The 21193-nt window shown below is 47.6% G+C and overlaps 1 protein-coding gene across 2 annotated transcripts; it reads right to left on the bottom strand.

Annotated features, from left to right (window-relative positions):
• Positions 1–331: 331 nt before the first annotated feature.
• Positions 332–21102, bottom strand: MASP2 (MBL associated serine protease 2). Of its 2 annotated transcripts, XM_051786242.1 has the most exons (7): positions 20996–21102; positions 12500–12593; positions 8177–8320; positions 5666–5885; positions 4504–4681; positions 4104–4235; positions 2453–2638 (listed from the first exon to the last, which is right to left on the bottom strand). In XM_051786242.1, exons 2-7 carry the CDS (start codon positions 12526–12528, stop codon positions 2625–2627), a joined length of 717 nt encoding a protein of 238 aa, XP_051642202.1. In that variant the 5' UTR covers positions 12529–12593; positions 20996–21102; the 3' UTR covers positions 2453–2624. The 2 variants fall into 2 exon arrangements, with proteins under 2 accessions (XP_051642203.1, XP_051642202.1); XM_051786243.1 differs by lacking the exons at positions 2453–2638; positions 8177–8320; positions 12500–12593; positions 20996–21102 and adding exons at positions 332–600; positions 6177–6277.
• Positions 21103–21193: the final 91 nt, after the last annotated feature.

Genomic DNA, 21193 nt, shown 5'->3' with positions numbered 1-21193 from the left:
TTTACCAAGGTGATCCATGTTATCCTTTGCTGAAAGTATGTTTAAAGGAATGTTATTAGACTAAAGCTCAGCATAAATACATGTAATAGAGAGAAAGGATGAAGAAAAACCCACTGTGTGATAACACAGATATGCCACAGACACAAAACAACAGTGTGTAAAACCACCCACTGTAGCTCCTGAAAGCTGTTTACCTTCTCAATAATAAGAGGGCAAAGGAACACATGATGAATTTAAAGGGTGGAAACCACAAACCTGACACAAAGCCAGGATCATGCTCCTGCATGAAGGATACTTTAAACAACACTCACGGAACTGTATCATCCACTGAAGTGTGAGGGGCTGGCCAGGCTCATGGGTTGGACTCCAGGGATCCTCAGCCTGGGTCCATTCTGGCAAGGCACATTCCAGAACTGCTCTGACTGCCCAGGTGCTGGTTCAGAGGCTCTTTGGGGCAGAGGCTGCTCTGTGTTCACGTAGCAAAGAGCAGCACCACGCCTGTGCACAGAGCTGGGCTCCCCACTCACTGCTACAGCTCAAACCAAACCAGTGCCCTGCCAGGAGCCCAGCAAGTCAGAAAACTGGCCTTGTTTTGAAGGACTGAAAAAGGAGAAAGACAGAGACTAATATATTTTCATACTTCATTACATCTGTCTCCTTTCAATTCAATCCCTAATGTTGATGTGAGATTTTCATGATACAGTTTGGGAAAAATGTGAATCATCACCAATAAACTCTCTTGACCTGTGCTCACATGAACAGCCAGAATTGGCTGACCCAACAGAAGACACTCTGCTAATCCAAGGGAATCTGCAGCTTGAAGATGAAAAGGCTCAGACTGGACCTTACTTTTCTCCTAATACCTTCTGGATGTGGCCACTGGGAGTTCCCTTTGTCAGGGCAGTATTTTTTTCCATAATTCTGTGAGCAAGAAAGTCATAAACACCCAGCACAAAAAGGATCAAATGATTTTTTTAACATCTGCCAGCAGAAATGCTCTCCCTTGACTGCTCAGTCCGAGCTTTAGGGCTGTCCTGAGAGTGCTCAATTATGCTTAGGCCATATTTTTATTAGGATCACAGTGAGCTGTTTGCCAGAGGCTTGAACCCTGAAAAATGGCCTCCTCAAAACTTGCAGGTCCATTGTCATTCTCTCATTAGGGCTCCAACGAAAGGTGGGTCATAAATTGTGTCACTGATCCATGACAAAATTTCAGGCTGCTTTGATCACAATTCACTGTGACCATGAAACAGCCTCTGAGCAGGATTAAACATGGCACAAGTAAGCCTTGGTAGTGCTTGCACAGCCACTCTACCCCCAGATCTGTTCTCTGCAGCACCCACCTCCTAGACACTTACTAAGCATGTTCCCAGTAAGTCAGGGCAGGGATGTTTCCTCTCATTTTGCTCATGGATATTCAAAGCTGGTACCAAGTGATTTGCTCAAGGGAACATCAAAGCCTGCAAATGCAGTGGCCTGAAATGAGTCGTGTCCCACCTAAAAGACTTCATCTTTCCTCCCATGCTCACCTGGAAAAGGGTTCCTTCCCTGTTTATTCCACAGCTGGAGTAACCAAGCCTCATAAGTAACAATCAAAAGCAACTCCTGCTAAATAGCAGAAATAAGGCAATACTGATTGGCTAATGCTCCTTAATCCCTCAAGCTTTTAAACAAAGCCTTGTCTTACCTTCAGCAGTTCCCTTAGAGCTGCTGAGCTCTGACTTGTTAAACTCTTGCAATAATCATCCACAGAGCTGGGGGACCCTAGTCCCTGACAAGTACAGAACACAGCATTTCTCCAGCATGTTTGAAGATGGTCCCTGCCCAAAGGGGGTACAGCCTAAATGGACATCAAATGGGGATCACTGCGGAGCAGGGAGAGGCACTTAAAGGCACTGAGACACCACAAGCAATTGAGCTGAAGAACAGCATTTCTGGTGTTGCATCTACATGGGGAGAGCACCTGTGAAGAAAAGGCACCTCAGCTGCCTGTGACATTCATATGACTTTACCAAACTCCTGGAACTCCAAAGTTTTTCTTACCAGAACACACTTCAGCCATGAGGCCAGGCTCCCAATGGAGAAATGGCCAAAGTCACAAAATGTGGATAAAAAAAATTCAGACCTTTCCAGAGAGTGAATGGGCTTTGAATAGCAAGTTTCAATCTACAGATCTGTGTGCAGACAGGAGTGCATCTAAAAGGACCATCAGGGAACAAAGGTGTGGTCATGGTTTTGTTGCAGTTTAAGAACTGTGGAAGGTCAAGCAACAAGAGCTGGACAAGAAATTCAAGAGTCTTCATGTTTAGCTGTGATGCTCAGGGGCCTTTCACAATTGGCTCCCCTCTTATCAGCTCTTGCCTTATCTACCTTCTTTTTTCCCAAGTGACACATGGAAATGTGAGAAAATGAACGCCCCAGAGGCTGCCATCAGCTTTCAACAAGGAACAGCCTCTTTATTGTCTGCAGGAGGCAGGTCTGAAAGGCAAGGAACCACAACAGACAAGTCATGGAACAAGAGAAGCCTGCAGCCCTTGGGCAGACTGCAACAGGCAGGTCAGGAGGGAGGGAAACCAGCTCTTCCCAGAACATCTGTCTCCATCTCTGCCTAAGCGAGGAGAAGTTTAATTATCTGACGCTGGAAAATAAAGGAGAAAAAAAGCCTGTCAATAGCAGCCTGCCCAGGCAGGAGCCCAACACTCACAGGGGCAGCGTTTGCCCTCATCTCATGAAGGAGGTCTGCAGAGACCTTGTCCTTGCAGCCCAGTGGCTGGAGCAGCTGCAGCCCTGAATCTAAGGGCTCTAAATGTGAGCAGGTTCCAGCACATCAGCTGCACCACAGAAATTCCCAATTCTCAATTCCCAACTCCTCCATCCAGGTAGCCCAGCCCTCTGCTATTGTTGAGAAGCTCCCTGTGCTCAGGCTCTGTTCAAGGAGGGGGACAGAACTGGGCACACACGAATGGTCAGTGCAGAGCTGACTATTCACAGCTTTCCAGTTTGCACCTTCACATTAAGGGCAGACACAGGCTTTACAGTGCCAGTAAATCCATATACTTGTGCTAAAAGCCATCACTTCAGGACAGCCTGTTCCAATACACTGGAGACATGAGGAGCTCAAATCTTGAATCAGACCCAGGCAGCCACGGCTGGAGAGAGTATGTAATGGGCTGGAGTTGGGAAGACAAATGCCAAGGCAACCTCAAGCACTGGAAGCTGGATCCAATTCTGTATTTCAGCACAGGGGAGCTCAAGAAAACCATCTTCCACCTCTGACAGTATTTATGAGCATTATGTGTGCTGGTTCTGTCCAGACAGAGTTCAGCTCCAGGTGGTAAAGCTGCACCCCCAAAGGATGAACCTCTCACCCCATGTATGCCCCTGTTTCACTGCACAGGGAATCCTGAGGTGCTGATCTTTTCCCCTGGTTTGACCTGAGCAGCAGAGCTGGGCAGCAGTGAGAGATCTCACACTGTGAGCCCTCTGAACAAGAGATCCATGCCTGGTCAGCCTCCCATTAATGAGTGGATTGTGGTAGCTGGTGTCAGTGATATGTGGATTGTGCTGCTCCTTGGCCTGTGGCCTTCCAGGGAAGAAAACTATTTCTCCATTAGACTTCACAACTCAATTGTCAGTTTTTCCAACACATCTACTAATTGGGGTCCAGACTACTCTGTATCTCAGTGCCCAGGGAACAAGATGTACTCAGTTTTGCAAGACTGGCTGCACTGGCAGCCATGAACACGGGAAGTGTCTGTTGTGGTAAGTGTAAGGCAAGTTTCTTGCCTCTCCCATTCAACCCACCTAAAGGTGAACAGAAGTGGAAAGGAGTAACCACAACCAAGTGCCAGAGCACTATTTTACTGCCACACAAAATTGCTGTCCCTGATGGCAACCATTAGCCCACAGCCACTCTGCAAAGGAGGGCCTCTGCTCCCAGCCCTGACCAACCCCCTGAACTGCCTTCCAGCTGCACCAGGTGAATAGGGAATAGTGAAAACAACAGCAAAACCCCACAGATTTCACCTTGCTGTTAGAGCCAGGACTGGATTTAAGTGGATGTTGTAGGTAGGGAAGTTTCTCCTGATCAATCAAGAGCTCACCTGTGCATGTCCTCTTGTTTTCATGCAGTGTGTAGCCAACCCTGCAGCTGCAATAGTAGCCCCCCACGTAGTTGTGACAGTGATGATTGCAGAGGGGTTCACCATCCAACAGCTGCTTGCACTCATCAATATCTAATGGGCAAAGCACAGAATCAGGCAAACAACACCCTTCAACAATGTGTTCTCTCATTCTGAGCCACTCTGTGCTTTGAGAGGTTGGGCTGTTTGCCTTTGGTTGCTGTGCCCTTCTGCACCTGCCTCTGTACAACGAGACATCTCCCACCCCACACCCACAGCACAGAGCAGCACAGAACACAGCAAAGCACCAACCCCAGCACAGCTGTGGCTCTTCCATCTACCTCTCTTATCTAAGATCTTATCTCCATCTAAGATCTCTTACCTTCAGCAGCATAGAAGGCCTCAAAGCCCGTGAATGGTTTCTCATTGGAGTAGTCGGACCGGAACACCACCACGAGGTGGTTGTCCATGGAGATGTATGTCTTGTTGCCCGGAGCCTCCTCAGTGTCTGTGCTGTCCTTTCCACACAGTGTAGCCAAGGTCTTCCCACCAGAGCTCAGCTGGAAGACAGACAGGCAAATCCACCAGATGAGCACAGAGCACTGATCTTCCCAACCTGCTGCCATGGCTTGGAAAGCTTGTGTTTAATGGTGTGAGGAAGGAGGTTTGGATGCTCTCAAAATGTGCTGCTGGAGATCAGTCTACATCCAAGGACAGATAAGAGCAGATTTCCCCCATTCTCTGTGATTTAAGCCCATAATTTTGCCTCCCTTTTTCCTTTCTTGTTAACTTGGTGCTCTCAGTGACAATCAGATCTTGGTAAAGCCCGAGGCAACTGGGGTGAAAAGAAAAAGTTTCACATGCTGACAAATTCAAATGTATAGTAAAAGGTGTCTTTAAATGAGTGACTCACTTGCTCTATGATTCACCTATTACAGTTTCAGTCCTTAATTTATCTTTAATACAAGAGAAATGTTCTGACACATGGGGTTTATGTTGGGCATGGCAGAGAGAGAGCTATGTATTACAGACCTACCAGAAAGGAGTACTCCATCCTGCCCAAAGGAAAGTACATGAAAAGCAACATGGATCTGGGGAATGGGAGCAACTTGCCATATAACACCATGGAAATGAGATCTTTCTAAGTGGGAAGAGCCTGGTTTGGTTCTGTCAGATGGAAACTGGGCTTGCACACACCCTGTGTACACAGCTCCCTCTTGGATGTGCATCAGGCCCACACAAACAAGTTCTTCCTGAGGTTGTTTGTCACGTTAGCCAGCAGACACCACAGCCAGTGCCCATTCAGACAAGCTGACAGCAACTTATTTAGACCATCACTTAAATTTTGTGGTCTCCCAGTTCTGCTTTCTTGTCCTGTGGGCCTCAATAAATACGTCATTTAGAAATCAGCTGAGCCTGAACTTTACAAGCAGACTAGAATCAAGTGCTTACAAGAGTTATACTGGTCCTACAGGTGCCCAGGATCACATAAACACAGTTTTTAACAGCTTAGCCTGCTACATGTCACCCCATCCTACACATACCTTCACATAATCATATTCACACAGGTAGGACAGCTCCAGGTTGAAATGGGTGAAGTAGATACGGACAGAATATCCCTTGGGGACAGTAATATTCCAGATTCTCTCCTTGTGGTTTGGGTAGACATTGGGAAAGTTTGGGGACGTGATCCTCCCATACATTTTCTGTGGCACAACACTGCTCTTCGCTCCACTGTAGAGCACAGCCAGCAAGACAAACAGCCTGAGTCAAGGAGCAGAGATTAACAGAGGAAGAGTGAGCATTGACTCAGATCATAGCCCAAACCCACACATCCAAGTTGCCAGGCTCGATATCAAATCAGGTATTTCAGCACGAGCTGAAATCTTCATGTCCACCACCCTTCTCATTTGACAGTGGAAGAAATTGGTTGGAATCAGTGCAGCCATACTCTAGTAGCAGCTAAACAAGATGAGACACATGTTCCTGCCTTCCAGAGCCTGCACAAAGCCAAGTGGCCAGAGGAGCTGGGGAGGGCCCTGCCACCACACTCACCTCATGGTGCTGCTCTCCAGTCCGAGCCTGCTCCGCTCTGAGCCCCGGGCAAGGAATCTCTGCTGCTGTATTTGCATTTGGGGGTGGATGTATTTACTGTGTGTGCTCTGCTGTGTTTATCTGGATGTTGAACTCTGATGTTTATCTCCCTTCCACCCCCTTCAGCCTGCTGAGTTCTGGGAACAGCAGTCACTAAAAACCAGGCTCGTGTTCAGGCTTCAGTGAGGGACGGGGAGAGGCAGGCAGGGATGGAGCGGCTGGCTCGGGAATGCTGCAGGCTCTTGCAGGGAGCTGTAGTATCGCTGCTCCCCGGGAAGGCGGCAGTGGGAGGAGGTGGCTCAGACAGTGTCTGCACAGGGAGTGTGGGGAGCTGGGCAATGTTCCTTCCCCTCTAACCAGCTGATCCACAATCCTACTAATGCAACCAGCACGGTGCTGGGAGTAGTTCCTTCTGTTGCCAGAGCAGGAAGGTGTTAGGGACAAAATAATGGGGCACATCACAGGATTTTAGAATAGGGAGGAATCTCGTTAGGTGGTTCTGTGTAATGGCACAGAAATACTCAGGGACACCACACTACAGCACACACGAGTTTCAGAGATGCCAAAGTCTTCCAGCTCTCAGCATTACATTTTAACCCAGTGCAAGCTTGTGGTGACTGAAACCTGCTCCAAGCCTTGTTCATATGCATGGGTTGCTTTTTACCCTGCCCACCCTGGAACACCCGTAAGGTAAAACGGGCACACTAAAAAAATAACTCAAATTTCTTCTAAACATTGTGGGTCCACACAGGGATTTCACACTGCCCAGGGAATTCGACTGGAAGAGTCAATGCCTATAGGACATAAAGCTTTATTAATTCCACTGCTTGCAGGCTGCTTCTTTCCAAGTCAGCACTTAGTTTTCCCACAAAACTCCTATTCCAGTGCACATGGAGATAGGCCTGAATTTATAGAGGGTGAAAAGCCAGATACATTAATGCTGAGCTTAGGTCCACCTCTTCCTTGACAAAAATGGACAGAGAGTGGGAAAACTGGTCTGCAGCAGGGAACAGACCACTGCACTGCACAGAGAGGAAACTTATCCAGAGATATCCTTTAATTAAATGGACACCTTTTGAGCAGCCAAAAAATCATTACCCCAGGCAGTGAGACTGCAGGAAAGCAGGAGTTATTACATGAGCAAAAACTAAGGCAAACAAACCATTCAGCAGACTGCAAACAGAAAATACCATTTAATAAAAGTGAAGGAGAAAGTAGTAGCAGTAAATAATTAATTGTGTAGTAGCAGTACCTACAAACATGGCTAATGGACAAGAACCCAGAGGGGATTAGCTTTTCCCATGGCCCACTAGCTGTTAAAATGATTCTATCAACAAGATAGATGTGGACCTTAAACTGGTTGGAAACGAGGGAAGAGAAGGAAAATTTTGCAAAAAAATCAATCCGTGCCTAACTGAGCTGTTGCCTGATTCCCTCAGGCAAAAATACTTCCAGAAGCATCCCCCATCAGGCTTCCTGCTGGGTTCAGTAGCAGAGGCACAGAGAGTCAACTCTGATCTTAGGTCTGAAGGGTTTCTCACAGCCCTGAATTTGATGAGGCCCCTGCAGCTGAAGGTTGCTGGACCCAGACAGCTGCCTTAGTAAACTGTACCCCTGGAGCCTGAGAAGCTGAATGCTTGGTGCACACACCAGCTTTCCCCTGGCATGGTCTGGGGAGAAGCACCTGATGTGAACCACGCCAAAAACACTGTCCCTGTTTCTCCACCCAGAACCCTTCCAGCTCCAAAGGCCATCAGGCTCAGATCAGCAGGTGCAGCAGTGTTTTGGGAGTGCTGTGACAGCAGACCTCAGGCCACACAGATGCTCCTCTTGTCCCCAGTCTCCCCTTGGCACAGGACTAAGCCAGCCCTAAGGCTGGGCACTTCATCCATGTCACTGCAGCTTCCAGTGCCCTGGGACTTGCTGAGTTTCTGATCCACTTTAGGAAATTTGGGTGTTACCTGGAATGATGCCTCCTGAGAAGTCTGACCAGCTGTCTTCTTGTGCCCCTGTCTCCTTCCAGGCTGAGGGCTGACTGAGGGAGCACAAAGGTGAGCTGCATTCTCAACAGAAACGCCAGGCCAAGGTTCAGAGAAAGGACTTCCCTTGGAAAAAAAAAATCTTCTGTGGAATGGAAGAATATGGAATAACACAGAGATTCTGGAGAGTCCTTGTCTGAGCCCACACTTTCCCTCAGACACTGTACAGTCTCCCAGAATATGCTTTTACTACTTGACACCGAGGTCTGTCAAGGAAAGGTTTCAAATCCCTCCTGTGGCAACAGGGAGTGCAGACAGCAAAGTCAGACACATGAATAAACCAGCAAGAGCAGAGCTGCTCAGCCAGCACAGTGCCTCAGGCTGGCACCACTAAGGTCCAGAGACTGGATCTCCACTTTCCCTGCAAAACCAAACACCAGCAGGAACCAACTGAAAAGATGAGAAGGCTGGAAAGCAGCTTTACTGCTGGGGCTGTCAACGAAGTGCTGTGAGATCCAGGCTAAGTCATGGGGCAGCCCTTCAGTTCAGATTTCCCTCTGACCTCAAGTTCTAAAACTGCAAAAATATTACCTGAGGTAGGTTTTGCCTAAGCTGTGTTCCTACAGAAAGTTTCAGTTGTAAGGAACTGTGAGCTCCTGTAAAAATGAAATCAATACAGCTCCACTTAATCAAAAAGTCCCAGACAGCTCTATTCTCAAATGGACCATGCAAAACCACACAGTGCCTCCAAAAATCAGCTTGTGCTAGGGGACAAAACCACCTCCAGGTCTTTGAAAGGCAGCTCCTGCACTCTGGCAGCAGTCCCATGGAAAGCACTGCAGTCACTGGCTGGTGTTTCAGGTATAATGAACAGCATAGTGAGCACCTGAATGTGCCTCTGGGTCTGAAACCTGGGTACAGTGCCAAAGCAAGAGGCTGGGTGATGAACGGAGGAAAAGCACAGTGCACTCATCTGACAGAGCAGGGCTGTCCCTGCGTCACCAACCAGGGCAGCAAATGAGCAAAAGAGCTGCTTGCTGTGATCCCTGAAGACGCTGCTCCCCACTGCCCCTGCTCTCCCAAACGCCAGCTGCCTCTGCAGAGCCCTGAGAGATTGCTGGGATGCTTGTTGTTCCATGGCTAAATCCCATCCTCCTGCACTGAGGGCTTCAGAGGACAGGGGGAAGCAAATGCAGCAGAGGAAAAGACGTTCTGTTTCCTCAGCACAAATCAAATAGCGTGACTGACATCAAAAGACAAGCACACAGACGGAGCAAGCAGAGCATGGAGTGGGGCAGGGGGAAGAGCCTGGTTGCTGTGAAACAGAGAAAAAAATTATCTTGCCAGGGGAAAAACAGGAGGCAGGGAAAGCTCCTGCAATGGGGCAAGACACTTTCATCAGTTAGGGCAGGCTTTCCTCCTTCCCACGCTGTCTGCTGCCACCTCATTGCTCTATATTCTGTTTGCAAAGACAGACTCCAGCTGCTACAGTGCTGTGGAACATTTCTCCAGCAGGGAAAAAACCACCAGCCTTGGCCTCTTTACCCTGCACAGACAGACTTCCAAAGGACAGCCAATGCAACTCCACAACGTCATCCTCATCTGAAACCTCTCAGGTCTGAGCTCAGATTTTCCAGGAAGATCAACAGAAACTCTGCAGTATAGATGCTGGTTGACAGTTTTGCTCCTCTGGCATGATCAGAGCTCTCAAAAGCAAGGGTGACCACCATCACCTGTGTGGGACTGGCCTCAGGCTGGGAAACATGACCTCTCCAGGAGCACCACAGAGCTCACACAATTTATACAGCATGTGTGTGTACATACTGAAAATGATGGATAGGTTCTGTTCAACTGCACAGCTGCAGGATCCATCAGCACATCATTTTCACCTCTGCCAGCCCATCTCAACCACTGCATGGATAGATGTGTATTTATGCACGTGACTGTACAAATGCCAGGGCAAATCCCTGCACTGCACACACTCATTCCCTTGGGAAGAGAGCATGACACAAGTAAGAGATGCTGAACACACTACTCTGTTTCCTCCTGGAAAAAACTCCCACTCTGCCGTGGGGAAGGCAGCACAAGAACTGCCCAGGTCAGACTCTTTTCCTCTGTCCCCCCAGTGCCACTGGCCTGGCTCTCAGGAAATGAAGGAGCTCACACAGCTACTGTCTCGCTCCCACCCACACCCTTGGTAGCTGCACTACGTCTGCTGGGCTGGCTCCAAGTCTGTGACTTCACTGGAGCAGCTGCTTGTGCTGGGAAGAGGATTTAGTTACAATTCAGATGCAGCTACAGCCAAAGCTATGAAATAGTGCTGTCTTCTCTCCAAGCAGAGATGCTCTGCACGTTCCAGGCACAGCCAACACATTTTCCCTGGGTAAACCTGCCTCCAAACAGCCAAGAGGGACAAAGGGGGTGGATGAATCACATGTCCAGCATGTATCTCTTGTCCAACATGAGGTCTCAAAGCAGGGAAGGAAAGTGAGAAGAAAGAAAAATATGACAAATCTCTGTACCAAAGGCCAGCCAAGGATAAGCCCATCAGGAACTCCCAGCTGTGAATAGAGTGAGGGTAATGAAAAGCCTTCCTTGAACCTGTTGTAGCCTCATTCAGCAAGCAGCTTGGCCCTGCAGAGCAATTAGGAGACTTTTCAGCTCCCAGAACATCCACCCAGGAACCACAGTCTCATTTAGAGAGAGTGGTTTGGGGTTACACACCTGCCAGGATGACTGGAAGGCCTGGAAAGTCACTTGCCAGCTTGGAAACAGCTCTTAGCACGTGCATTCCCTCCAGCACAGTCCCCAGCAAGAGGATCCACTTGAGCAGTAGCTTCTCTCCAAACCCATTCACTGTCAGGGGAGAACTGCAAAGCAAGTTTAGCAGAACCATATCCATCTCCTGCTGGAGTTCCCATGTAATCCTCCACTCTTATATCCTCTGTTAAACAAGGCTTAAACCTTTCCCTGTCTGCAGAACAAGACCCTGCAGAGCACAGCAACCACCACTACATTGGGACGAAACCCTGGGTTTTCAAAAAAGGGGAACCCGGACCTCATCTTCCACCCCAAACCACAGCACACAAGGTGCTCTCAGCTGAGAGCACAAGGTCTGCCTTTGGAAGTCAGAGCTTGGCTGCTTGTCTCTATTTCCACCTCCCTTCCATTTGTTCCTTCTTTCATGACTGCTCTTCCTCTACATGTATGTGCATTAATTAACACCATGAAGAACTGTACTCTCCTCCCAAATGGACAACTGGCTGAGACTGCAGGAGACAGTAAATTCCTGAGGCTCCCTCTCTGCTCAGGAAGAGGGAGAAGCTGAGAAATGTGCTGAAAAATAGGCTTGGACAGCATCAGGACTGGCAAATTCATTAAACCCACTTGCAACAGCCTCCTCTGCAATTGTCCATAACCTGAATTTTTTCGTAACAAATAGGCTATTACCTCGCTAATCTGGACAAACAGTAAAGCCAGCCCAAAGCATTCCCAAAATAAGAGCTACTGCTCAGACATTAAAGAGTTGGTGTGATACACTGGAATGGACAAATCTTCCCTCTGGCTAAATCCCTCACTGAATACACACAACCTCATTCCTGCCTTGGAGAAAATAGATTGAAGGCGTGTTAGAGCCAACAGTCCCATCAATCAGAACCTGGATATTAAAATGCCTGTAGCACTCCCGGAGTAAGAAACAAACCTACCAAGCAACCAGCTGAGCCAAACTTTTGCTGACCACTTCAAAGAAAAAAAAAATTGCTTTTCTCAACTATTTCAAATTGCTCCCCCTTCAAAGAAGTCTAGGATCTCTGACTGTTCTCACTTTGGAGGAGAAATTAGGGATACCTTCTAGGTACTAGGTACCTTCTAGAGGTTTTCTAGAAGTAACAAAGACTGGCTTTATCAATCTTATTTTTAAGGCAGAAATGTCAAATCTATTCTTGCAGAAAAGAACTGGAAGTGTTCAAACCAAACCACTGTCTTTCAGTCAAGATGTAAGCTCATTTTTCACAAAATTCCACCCTGAAGCTCTTGTTTCTCGCCCTAGAGGGGAAAAACAAACCCCCAAGCCTATCAAAATGCAGGGCAAGAGTTGCACCCTGAATGAACATTTTACTCCTTAGCTTCTCTGCTTGACTTTGCTTCCCTCACAGAAATCTTCATAAAGCCATAACCTCCAAAACACCATTTGATCCTGTGTCCCTTTGTTTTGGGCCATGTCAAACACCTGGATTTGAGGTGAGAGTGCTATTGTTTCACAGAGAAATTTAATTCTGTCTTTTAAATGAGTGAGACACTTACCTGGCTTCCTTCTCCTCACTTTTCAGCATTATGAAATCCACAGTGCCAAAGCTTCGCCAGAAGTCATGACTAAAGCATGAACAATAGAGGGAATCTGCAAAAAGAAAACAAGAGCTTTTAAATAGAGTTTTCAACAAAACCCAATTAAGCAGAAGCCTCACAAAGGAGAGGTGAGCTCGTGCCAACACAGCACTGTATTCTGACTCAGAAAAATCTGCAATTCAGAGATAGGCAGAGCTATAACCTGGCTGCACAAAACTGAATGCTCAGGTGTTGGCACTCAAATACTGCCTGGATTAAGGAGTTACCTGACTGCTGCACACAGGTGATTACAAATGTGACTCTTTCACACCTGTTGGACACACTGCCACCTGTTTGTATTTACTACCAGCAGGTCCACCACTTGTTGAGTCTCAAAGCTGTGTGCAGAAAAAGCCTACTGGAAACTGCTGACGTGCCCTGGAGGCACTGGGCCTGCTGGCAAGCAAAGGGAGACTTGGCATATTCGTGTAGCCCTCTAATTTAAAATTAGGCACAGAGTCTATGAAAGTATGTCCTAAATTGACCCAGCCATAGTAACTGCCAGTGACTTCCACCAGCCATCAGCTTCAGGCTCTTACTTTGCCCCAGCAATGCTCAGCTCCACTGGAAAGGCAAACAAAATGATTTGGCTACATGCAGAGTTAATTTTGTACAAGGATACAAAATGGATCTAACCCCATTCCAGCCTGCATGGCAACACCCTCAGCTAAGATCTGAGCCCCCTTAAAACCAAAAGAAGAAACTCTGGGGGGGTCAAAGTGAAGATATTTCAATACACCTGTGTGGGGCAGGCAGAAGGGAAACAGCCTTGCTATGGCATGTGTTCATCTGACGTGGTAAGAGCAATACAGAGCCAGCAAATTAAAAGATCATCACATGTAATTTAAATGTTTGGCTGGAATCCCCCGAGGCCCAGTGGGAAGAATCTCCGAGGAAAGGAAGATGCTTTGTTTGATGTATGTTAGCAAGGAGGGAACTGAGCCAGAGTGCTCACACAGCTGGGGGAATTGCTCTTGCTGAAGTCAGATTACTCCAACTTGTCTGTTGGCCTGTGCTCAGCAGCCCTGTAATGACCCAGAATTGCAGCTGACAGATTGGTGCTGAGTTTCTCTCGCTGAGGCTCCTGTGTGTGGATGAGCCATTACTCTTTCAATTTTGGGCTCTGATGCCTGTTAACATACATTAGGCTTTTCCATATGGTGCATCTTAGCCTGGTGTCCAGGGCAGCTGCCTGGGCCTTTGTCCCCACCCCCATGCTCAGGCCCTGGCTAATGAAAATGGATGATGGCCCCAGCTCAGTAATGGGACACAGATGGACCAAATGGTTTTTCGCTTTGAAACATATTTTCATTTAAGAAAGTCTCCAAAGACTGGGAGCTTTTTATTCTTGTATCACTGTAATATTCCCCCCTAATACACTGCAATCTTCAGACAGGTGAGGAATTCAAAGATGCCAACTTTCAGTTCAGCTGGATCTGCAAGTCTATACACCAGTGCCCTGTTCTGCTGATGGTCTTGACATGCTCTCACTTTCCTCCTCTCCCATCTCACCTCTTCTGCTCATACTGAAAGATCTGCAGCATGAGAAGCAGCATTTTTTGGGGCAGACCTGTTAAAAGAAGGCCTGACAGGCTGCTGAACCAGCCTCAGCTGAAGGACTGCACTGCCTCCTACAACACATAATAATAATAAATTAAACAACTCCTTTGTTATTATGAGAGCCTTGTGCAGACACAGCAGAAGCCTCCACAGCCACATGTGAGAACACATGACTGAGGGCACTGTGCAATGGGCACGGGAATCAGGGGTCACTTTCCAGCAGGACTCTCCATTCTTCATCTCTGCCCTGGGAAGTTCAAGGGCTCATGAAGCCACCTCCAACTTTCCGAAGTGTTCCTTGTTATTTATGGTTTCTGCCCTCGTGCTAAGCCTCTTCAAATAATTTGGAAATAATCCCCTTAATGCAAGGGCAGCGTTTGCCCATGACATCTCATTTACCAGGCAGTCCATCTTCCCAGAGAGGTGAAGCCTAGTTAAGTGTTTCTGAGGGACAGGGCAAGTGTCTGTATGTGTATGTGTGAAAATGGGATGGGACTCAGGAAAACAATTCTCCTTGAGTCTCTCAGCCCTCATTACAATTCCTCTTTTCAGTGCCAGCTCTGATTTATGGGCTGCCATTCAGAGGCTGTGAAGCCCTGCAGCCAGAGCTGACCAGCTGTCAGAGCAGGGCTTACAGAACAGGGAACATATTAGCCTGTCTCTGTGCCTGCCCAGATCCCACAGCTGACACTGGAGCTGACAACGAGGGGCTGTGCGTGGCACATCACCCTGAGCACTGCTGGGGGCTATGACTGCTCAGAGGGGCACACACCCAGAACCAGGGGCAGAACTGGGACATAGCCACATCTTGTGCCACAAGAGAGAGACTTCCTGGACTGTGGTCCCTACCCTCCTGCTTGCTTCCCATTTTTATTCTGGAATGGAGCAAAAAGCCACCAGTGGCATTTCTTCTCAGTTGTTCTGCTTCTAGCCCTCTCTGCCCCATGGAATGACCAGCTGCCTTCCAGCACTGGACAGGGTTCAGTTATCCTTTAGGAAGAGCAATCAAAAGGCACTTTCCAGCCCACTGGCTCCCAGCAGTGGGTAAATTCATCAGTTCAGGGACGAAGATGAGCACTCTTTGTGAGCCAGCACTTCAGAGCACAAGGCCTGCTGTTTGCTCCCCACAGCTCTGGGCTCCTAAAGTGTAAATCCAGGTTTTTAGGCAGCTGCAGCTCCCTGTGTGTACACCTGCACCTCAGCTCCTGGCAGGGCACCTCTCACCATGGGACTGATTGGACTCTGACTGGATTGGCAGCACGTGGCCAGGGACAGAGCTCTCAGGAGCAAAGAAAAGGCTTCCATGGAGACATATCCTGACCTCTGGGTTTCACTCTGAGCAAGGGGCTCCCTGCACAGAGCCTTGTCCTGATTGGAAGAATTAAAAGCTCTGTGTAAAATGTTATGTCTCCCTTTCTCTATTATATAGAAATACTCTTCCTTTCTCTATTAATTAAGCTGCTGCCCATGTCTGGTTCATTAACTAATACAGACCAATATACCCAGTGCTAGCTGGATAATCTGCTCTTGTTCAAATACATAAAAAAGTCACACTGAAAACAACCAGATCTGAAGACTCTCCCCTCTATCCAACAGTGACCAAATGTGTCTTAAGTGATGGACTCTAAAACCATCATCTGAGGGACCAAACATCTCCTGGACAATTTCCGGAATGTACAAGCCAGGAGTGGGCAGCTTTCCACAGCCATAAATCACTGGCTTCTTCAATGGCTGTCAAGAAGAGACTAAAACACACCAGCCAAGCACAGCCTAGTAAAACTGAAGACATTTTTAACAGCAGTTTCCTAACCAGCAGCCTTACAATAGGAAGTAGGCCTGACCTCAAGCCAAATTCAACAAGGTCCCAGCTGTTAAAATTGCTTGTTATTTGTTTTTTGTTTTACACTAAACGTTAATTGGTTTAAAACAAGAGTCCTCCAGGTCCCAAAGGTACTGCTAGAACAGAAATTCCTCATTCCCAGCTGAATGCCCTGAGCCCAGGGAAACAGTATGCTCTCTCCTCTGGCACAGCTTATTCCCCTGTGCACTCTGTCCTTCTAGACAACAAGCCTCATCCAGCCCAGCCAACCACTCAGGGCTGAGACACTCTCTGGGGAGGTGGAAGACATGGATTTGAATCGTTCACATTTCCTTCACCTCCCAGACGCTTCCTCTGAGGCTTTCTATGAGCCCTACATAATGTTAACAAGTGGGAAGCAGACATGCTGGAAGGTTTCAATCTGGATTCAAACAGCTCTCTCCAAAGCTCCTATCTTAAGGGGCTGATATGTTGGCTTTTCTTTCCAAAGCTCCTGTCTTAAGGGACTGAAATGCTGGCTTTTTTTCATCTGGCACCTCCCTCCCCTGTCTGCAAAATGAAACACAAATCTGAAAGTGAGAGCTCAGTCAGCTCCAGAGGTGCTGGACTTAGCAAAGGGGAACACATGGATCAGACACGCCTGTTACAAGAAGGCTCCCAGGCTCAGCACAGGTAGCTCCTGCTCTCCCTTTGCATGGGGTACAGCTGTTCCTCAGGCTCTGGGATACAGGCTGGCAGCTCCTACAGCCTCTGCTTGTATTCCCAGGCTTCTGCAAGGGCTTACTCACAGCAGCTGATCAACAGCAGTGAGCTGTTCTCCATTAGCTCCTGTCTCACTTACATGACACAGGTCCCCTGACTCTCAAATATTCCGTGCTCTAAAGGCTGACAGATTATTATGGAATAAAAAGCAACTTTACCCACAATAGATATTCTGCAGTAATGCTCTGCCAGAATCTTCATTCTGAAGATTCTCCTTATGCTGACAGGTCCCAGTTTGCTGTGTGTCTCTGGATAACTGATTTTTACCTCCCTGCACTTCATCTACTGCCTTAGTGGTAACTCTGACCATAATTCCTTCTGAATCCCTGAGGAAAAGCTACATCTCTTAAATCCTTGTTGATGCAGTAGAGAGCACCTTCCAATTTCCCATCTCACAGCACACAGACCTTTACACCACAGTGTCACCAAAAAGCACAACACATAACACCCTGCCTGTCCTTCTGACCTAGCCTACAAAAACTGCAGTGCTCCAGCAACTCCTCCTCAATCCCTGAAATCTTCCTCTCAAATCCCCGCAAGTTCCTTCAGGGTTCAGCAAAGACAGGAAAAATCCACTGTGCCAGACATCCTCCCAGTTCACCAAGTCATTTGTACTCAGGATTTCCTGTGTTGCACATTCTTACATGAAGCTACGGCGCAAATGAATGGTCAAGGTAACAGAAACTTTCACTGAGCAGTTTTCATGGAATATAAAAGGCATTTACAGCCTGCTGCTGCTGAGGGCTTTGTGAAAGCAGGAGCTCAGAGAAGTGACTGAAGTTAAATTTTCAAAGCCCACTTCACAGGTAAGAGAGGCTTTCAGAGCTCAGAGAACAAGGTCACTGAACTAACTATTTACAGAGAGTAACAAGGAGGGAACAAATGCCTTATTTGACCACCTGTGTTATTCTTCCACTCAACAAAACCCCACGTGGAAGGAAGGTCAGAAGAGCCATGGGCAGGGGTAAATGTGGCATCATAGTTAAAACAAGATACAAAGCAATGTCTCTTAGATCAAGGCATAAGGCAAATCTCCCAGACCAAACCACCAGGAAAGATAAATAAAAGTAGCACTTCTGTGTCAAAGGAATGTTGTAAAGTTTGTTGTTATCTAAACCACCAGCTTCTCAGATGGATGTTGTCAAAAACAAACATCCCATAGGAACACATTCTGTGAGCCACTACATTAATCTATGACCAAGAGCAAGAGCAGAATTCCCTCTACACTGGAAAAAAAATTCCCCTTTAGTGCAAACTCAGTTACTCTTCCCCAGTTTGCATCTAACTGCTCATATGCCATCGACCTCAGAAACAGATTTTCTTTTAAATAAATGGGCTGACTGCTTTTCAAACACACGTTCAGTGTTTCTGAGCAGAGCCAAATATAATAACAACATAAGACAAAAGACACCCTGTGCAGCCTTATGCCTCATTCTCCCTGCAGTACCAGGTTTAACTTCAATTTTCTGTAGCTGTAATCAACGCCAAAGGTGCCTCGCAGGCCACGCGTTGCTTGAGACTGACAGGCACAGGACCACCAGACAGGCAGCTCCCACTAAATTTAACTCCATTTGTGGCTACCTGCAGACTGACAGGATCTTTGTAAGTCTGGTCAGACTGCAACCCTCTCCTTCGTCTGAAGCTGAAAACGCACCCGGTGTATTAAAGCGAGATCTTCACCATAAAAGCACGTACAAACAAGTCACCATGGAGGGCACTAAATTTCAAATAAACACCTTCCTAGTTCCTCTGTCATCCACATATCTGTCCACATATGCATGTGCTTTGATCTCGGAGTAAATGAGATTTCCTCTGTTCTCACCAAGGTATAAGCTACCTTGGACTACTTCATATATACCAAGGAATAGGATATGCAGCCACAGAGTCACCCCTGGGTACTGAATATGCTGTAGGTTCACAGCTGAACTTGTCCCCATGATAATTTATTCACTTGTGTGCAGTTGATGCATAAGCATGAGCTACCTTGAGGTTAAAAACATTAAAAAAAAAATAAATACAGTGAATACCACTGGACTAGTTGGATTAGGTGAGGTCAGCACTGTATGTGCTAGCTGACTTTAAAAGCTTGCCTTCTGACATATTTTTTACTTTTTCATGTGTCTTTTTCACGTTTTTAAAAATCTCATAGGTATTTTGCACTTGCTCATACAGACACACATTATTCTGAGCTGTGACAAGACTTTAAAGTACATCAGCTACTGCATCTATAAGAGAAATAGCCTGCTCTCACTGCCGTCTACTTGACATATGCCATTAGAAGGCTCACAATTTGTTTGTGAAAATGCAAACAGAAAATGGCCAGATATGACACATATTTAATAAGCTCCTCCCAGTGAAGCTGATTTCTCCTGCCACACTCCCTAACACAAGTCATCGGGCAGGACCTCACATCGCTTCAGCCTCAGCATGTCGACTTACCAAAGAAACTGCCCCGTCCAATCCAAGTCAAACACTGATTTCAGCTGATGAAAGGAAGGAGCTGTGCTGGCCCCTGGCCACAGCACGTGCGCTGGCGACTCACACTTCCCCTTGGTGCTCAGCCAGCGCCTCAGCCTGCCTTAGCAGGAACCATCTGTGGGGATGAAAGAGCACCTCAACTTCCAAATTTACTTCCAGCCCTGAGAGCAGCCAGACTCCTCTCTCCTCCAGGAACCACTAAATAACACAGCACACGGCTTCCTGAACAGGCAGGCTCTGCCAGGGGCAATCCCTGTGTCCGTGTGCTCTGGGGTTTCTCGTTTTCGCTACACGTTGTCTGGAGCATTCTGATCACAGACCAGTTTTAATGCTGGATAATAAGGTAATTCCTATGAGAACACTTCTAAGGTGTTTGCATCCCGGTTGGTCACATACTGCTACACAGGTCTTAGTAATAGTAATGGCTATAATTGGCTCTTATACAGCACTTGCCTCTTTTTATAATTTTTCCTAAGATACGTAGATGTAGAGAGCTTTCACCTCATTTTAAGGACAAGGAAACTGAGGTATTGAAAGGGAGGTAGTGATGAAATGTAAATGCCAGCAGTAACACAAGGCACAAAACCAGGTCTCCTCCATCCTAGCTGGGTGCTTCAGGCAACACAGCTGGGAAGCTCCATATCCCATTACCCATATACCGAGTCACCGAGTTCCCCCAGCAAGGATCTTATTTTTCATTATGGAGTGAAAAATAAAACAAGCCACAGGGCTCTAACCCCTCCTGCAAGCCGGAGACAACGCGGCCAGAAATTTCTGTGGCAAACGACACAGTGCAAATGCAGTGTGAGGAGAGTGGCAGCAGCCAGCCCGTGGAGGTGCTGGAGCTGTGGTGTCACTCATTACTGGGAGAGAGGGGTAGCGTTACCTCAGCTGTCAGAAAACAGGCTGGCTGCTGATTAATCCAAAACGCTGCTGTTGAGATGAGCGACCTCGTGGTCACCGGTGTCCTCAAACAGAATGTAAAGGCTCAAAAGGAAGGCATTACAAATATCTACCTTGAGCTCTCATCAGGTCTTGGGGACGGGCTCAGTAACGCTTAAGTCTATTATTTTGTGTGGCCATTGCCAGCAATATAAGAGATCTCTGAAATTCAACTTGTTAATGCTAAGGATTAAAGCAGACAGGGCAACTGAATTTCATACCTTTTTTTTTCTTTTTTGCCAGCATATGAGATCAAGGACTCAGCAGCCTTCTACAGAGGGAAATACCTGTGAACTCAAACATGAACTACTGTCCACGGCTCTCCACTACCGGTCAGTTCTAAAAATAAGGTTCAAGAAGCTCCTCAGCAAGCCCAAAGAAATAAAAGTACAGGCCCTGCTAAATAGCACTCAAGAAGGTAAGAAAGAGAACCCAGGTGGTTTTTGATTGTTTTTAAGCAAGATGAGAAGACACGGAGAAACCTTAAGAGAACCAGAGCAGAGTCAGAGCTGTTTGACCTGGGATCACAGCCCCTTGATTTCATTATTTCAGCCCGAAAGCACCCCAGGAACTGCTCTGGCAAACCAGAACTGGGCCAGGCTCTGGGCATGTCTCCCCCTCCACAGCACCCCCAGGCACTGCCCCCGCACCCCACACCTGCACAGCACTGCCTGGGTGCTTCACCCAGCCATCCCCAGTCACAGACAGCACGGGAAGGAGCACAGGGAGCTACAGTGGGACCAAACCAGTCTCTCTCCATCATGGCATGGCACCTTATCCTGACCAGGGCTGGCACTGAGGAACCTCCCCATGGGGCACAGCCCTGGCTGCCCAGCACCTCACCGCACACTCACCTGGTCCCTCAGAGGCTGAGGGGCAGCTGCAGCAGCTTTAGGGATGGCTGTGACCCTGCTCCCGCTGAGAGGCTCCTCTATCCTCACAGCTCCGAAGCCCCTTCCCAAAATGGCCACCTGCAAACTGCCCACATGGCTGACCCACAAAATGGCCGCTGCCCCCCACAGCCGCCCCACAAAATGGCCGCTGCCCCCCAC

This window comes from Manacus candei, unplaced genomic scaffold, assembly GCF_025592945.1.
Source record: "Manacus candei isolate 608988 ecotype Guabito, Panama unplaced genomic scaffold, ASM2559294v1 h1tg000022l, whole genome shotgun sequence".
NCBI classification, from domain to species: domain Eukaryota; kingdom Metazoa; phylum Chordata; class Aves; order Passeriformes; family Pipridae; genus Manacus; species Manacus candei.
This window is presented reverse-complemented; position numbering and strand designations above follow the sequence as displayed.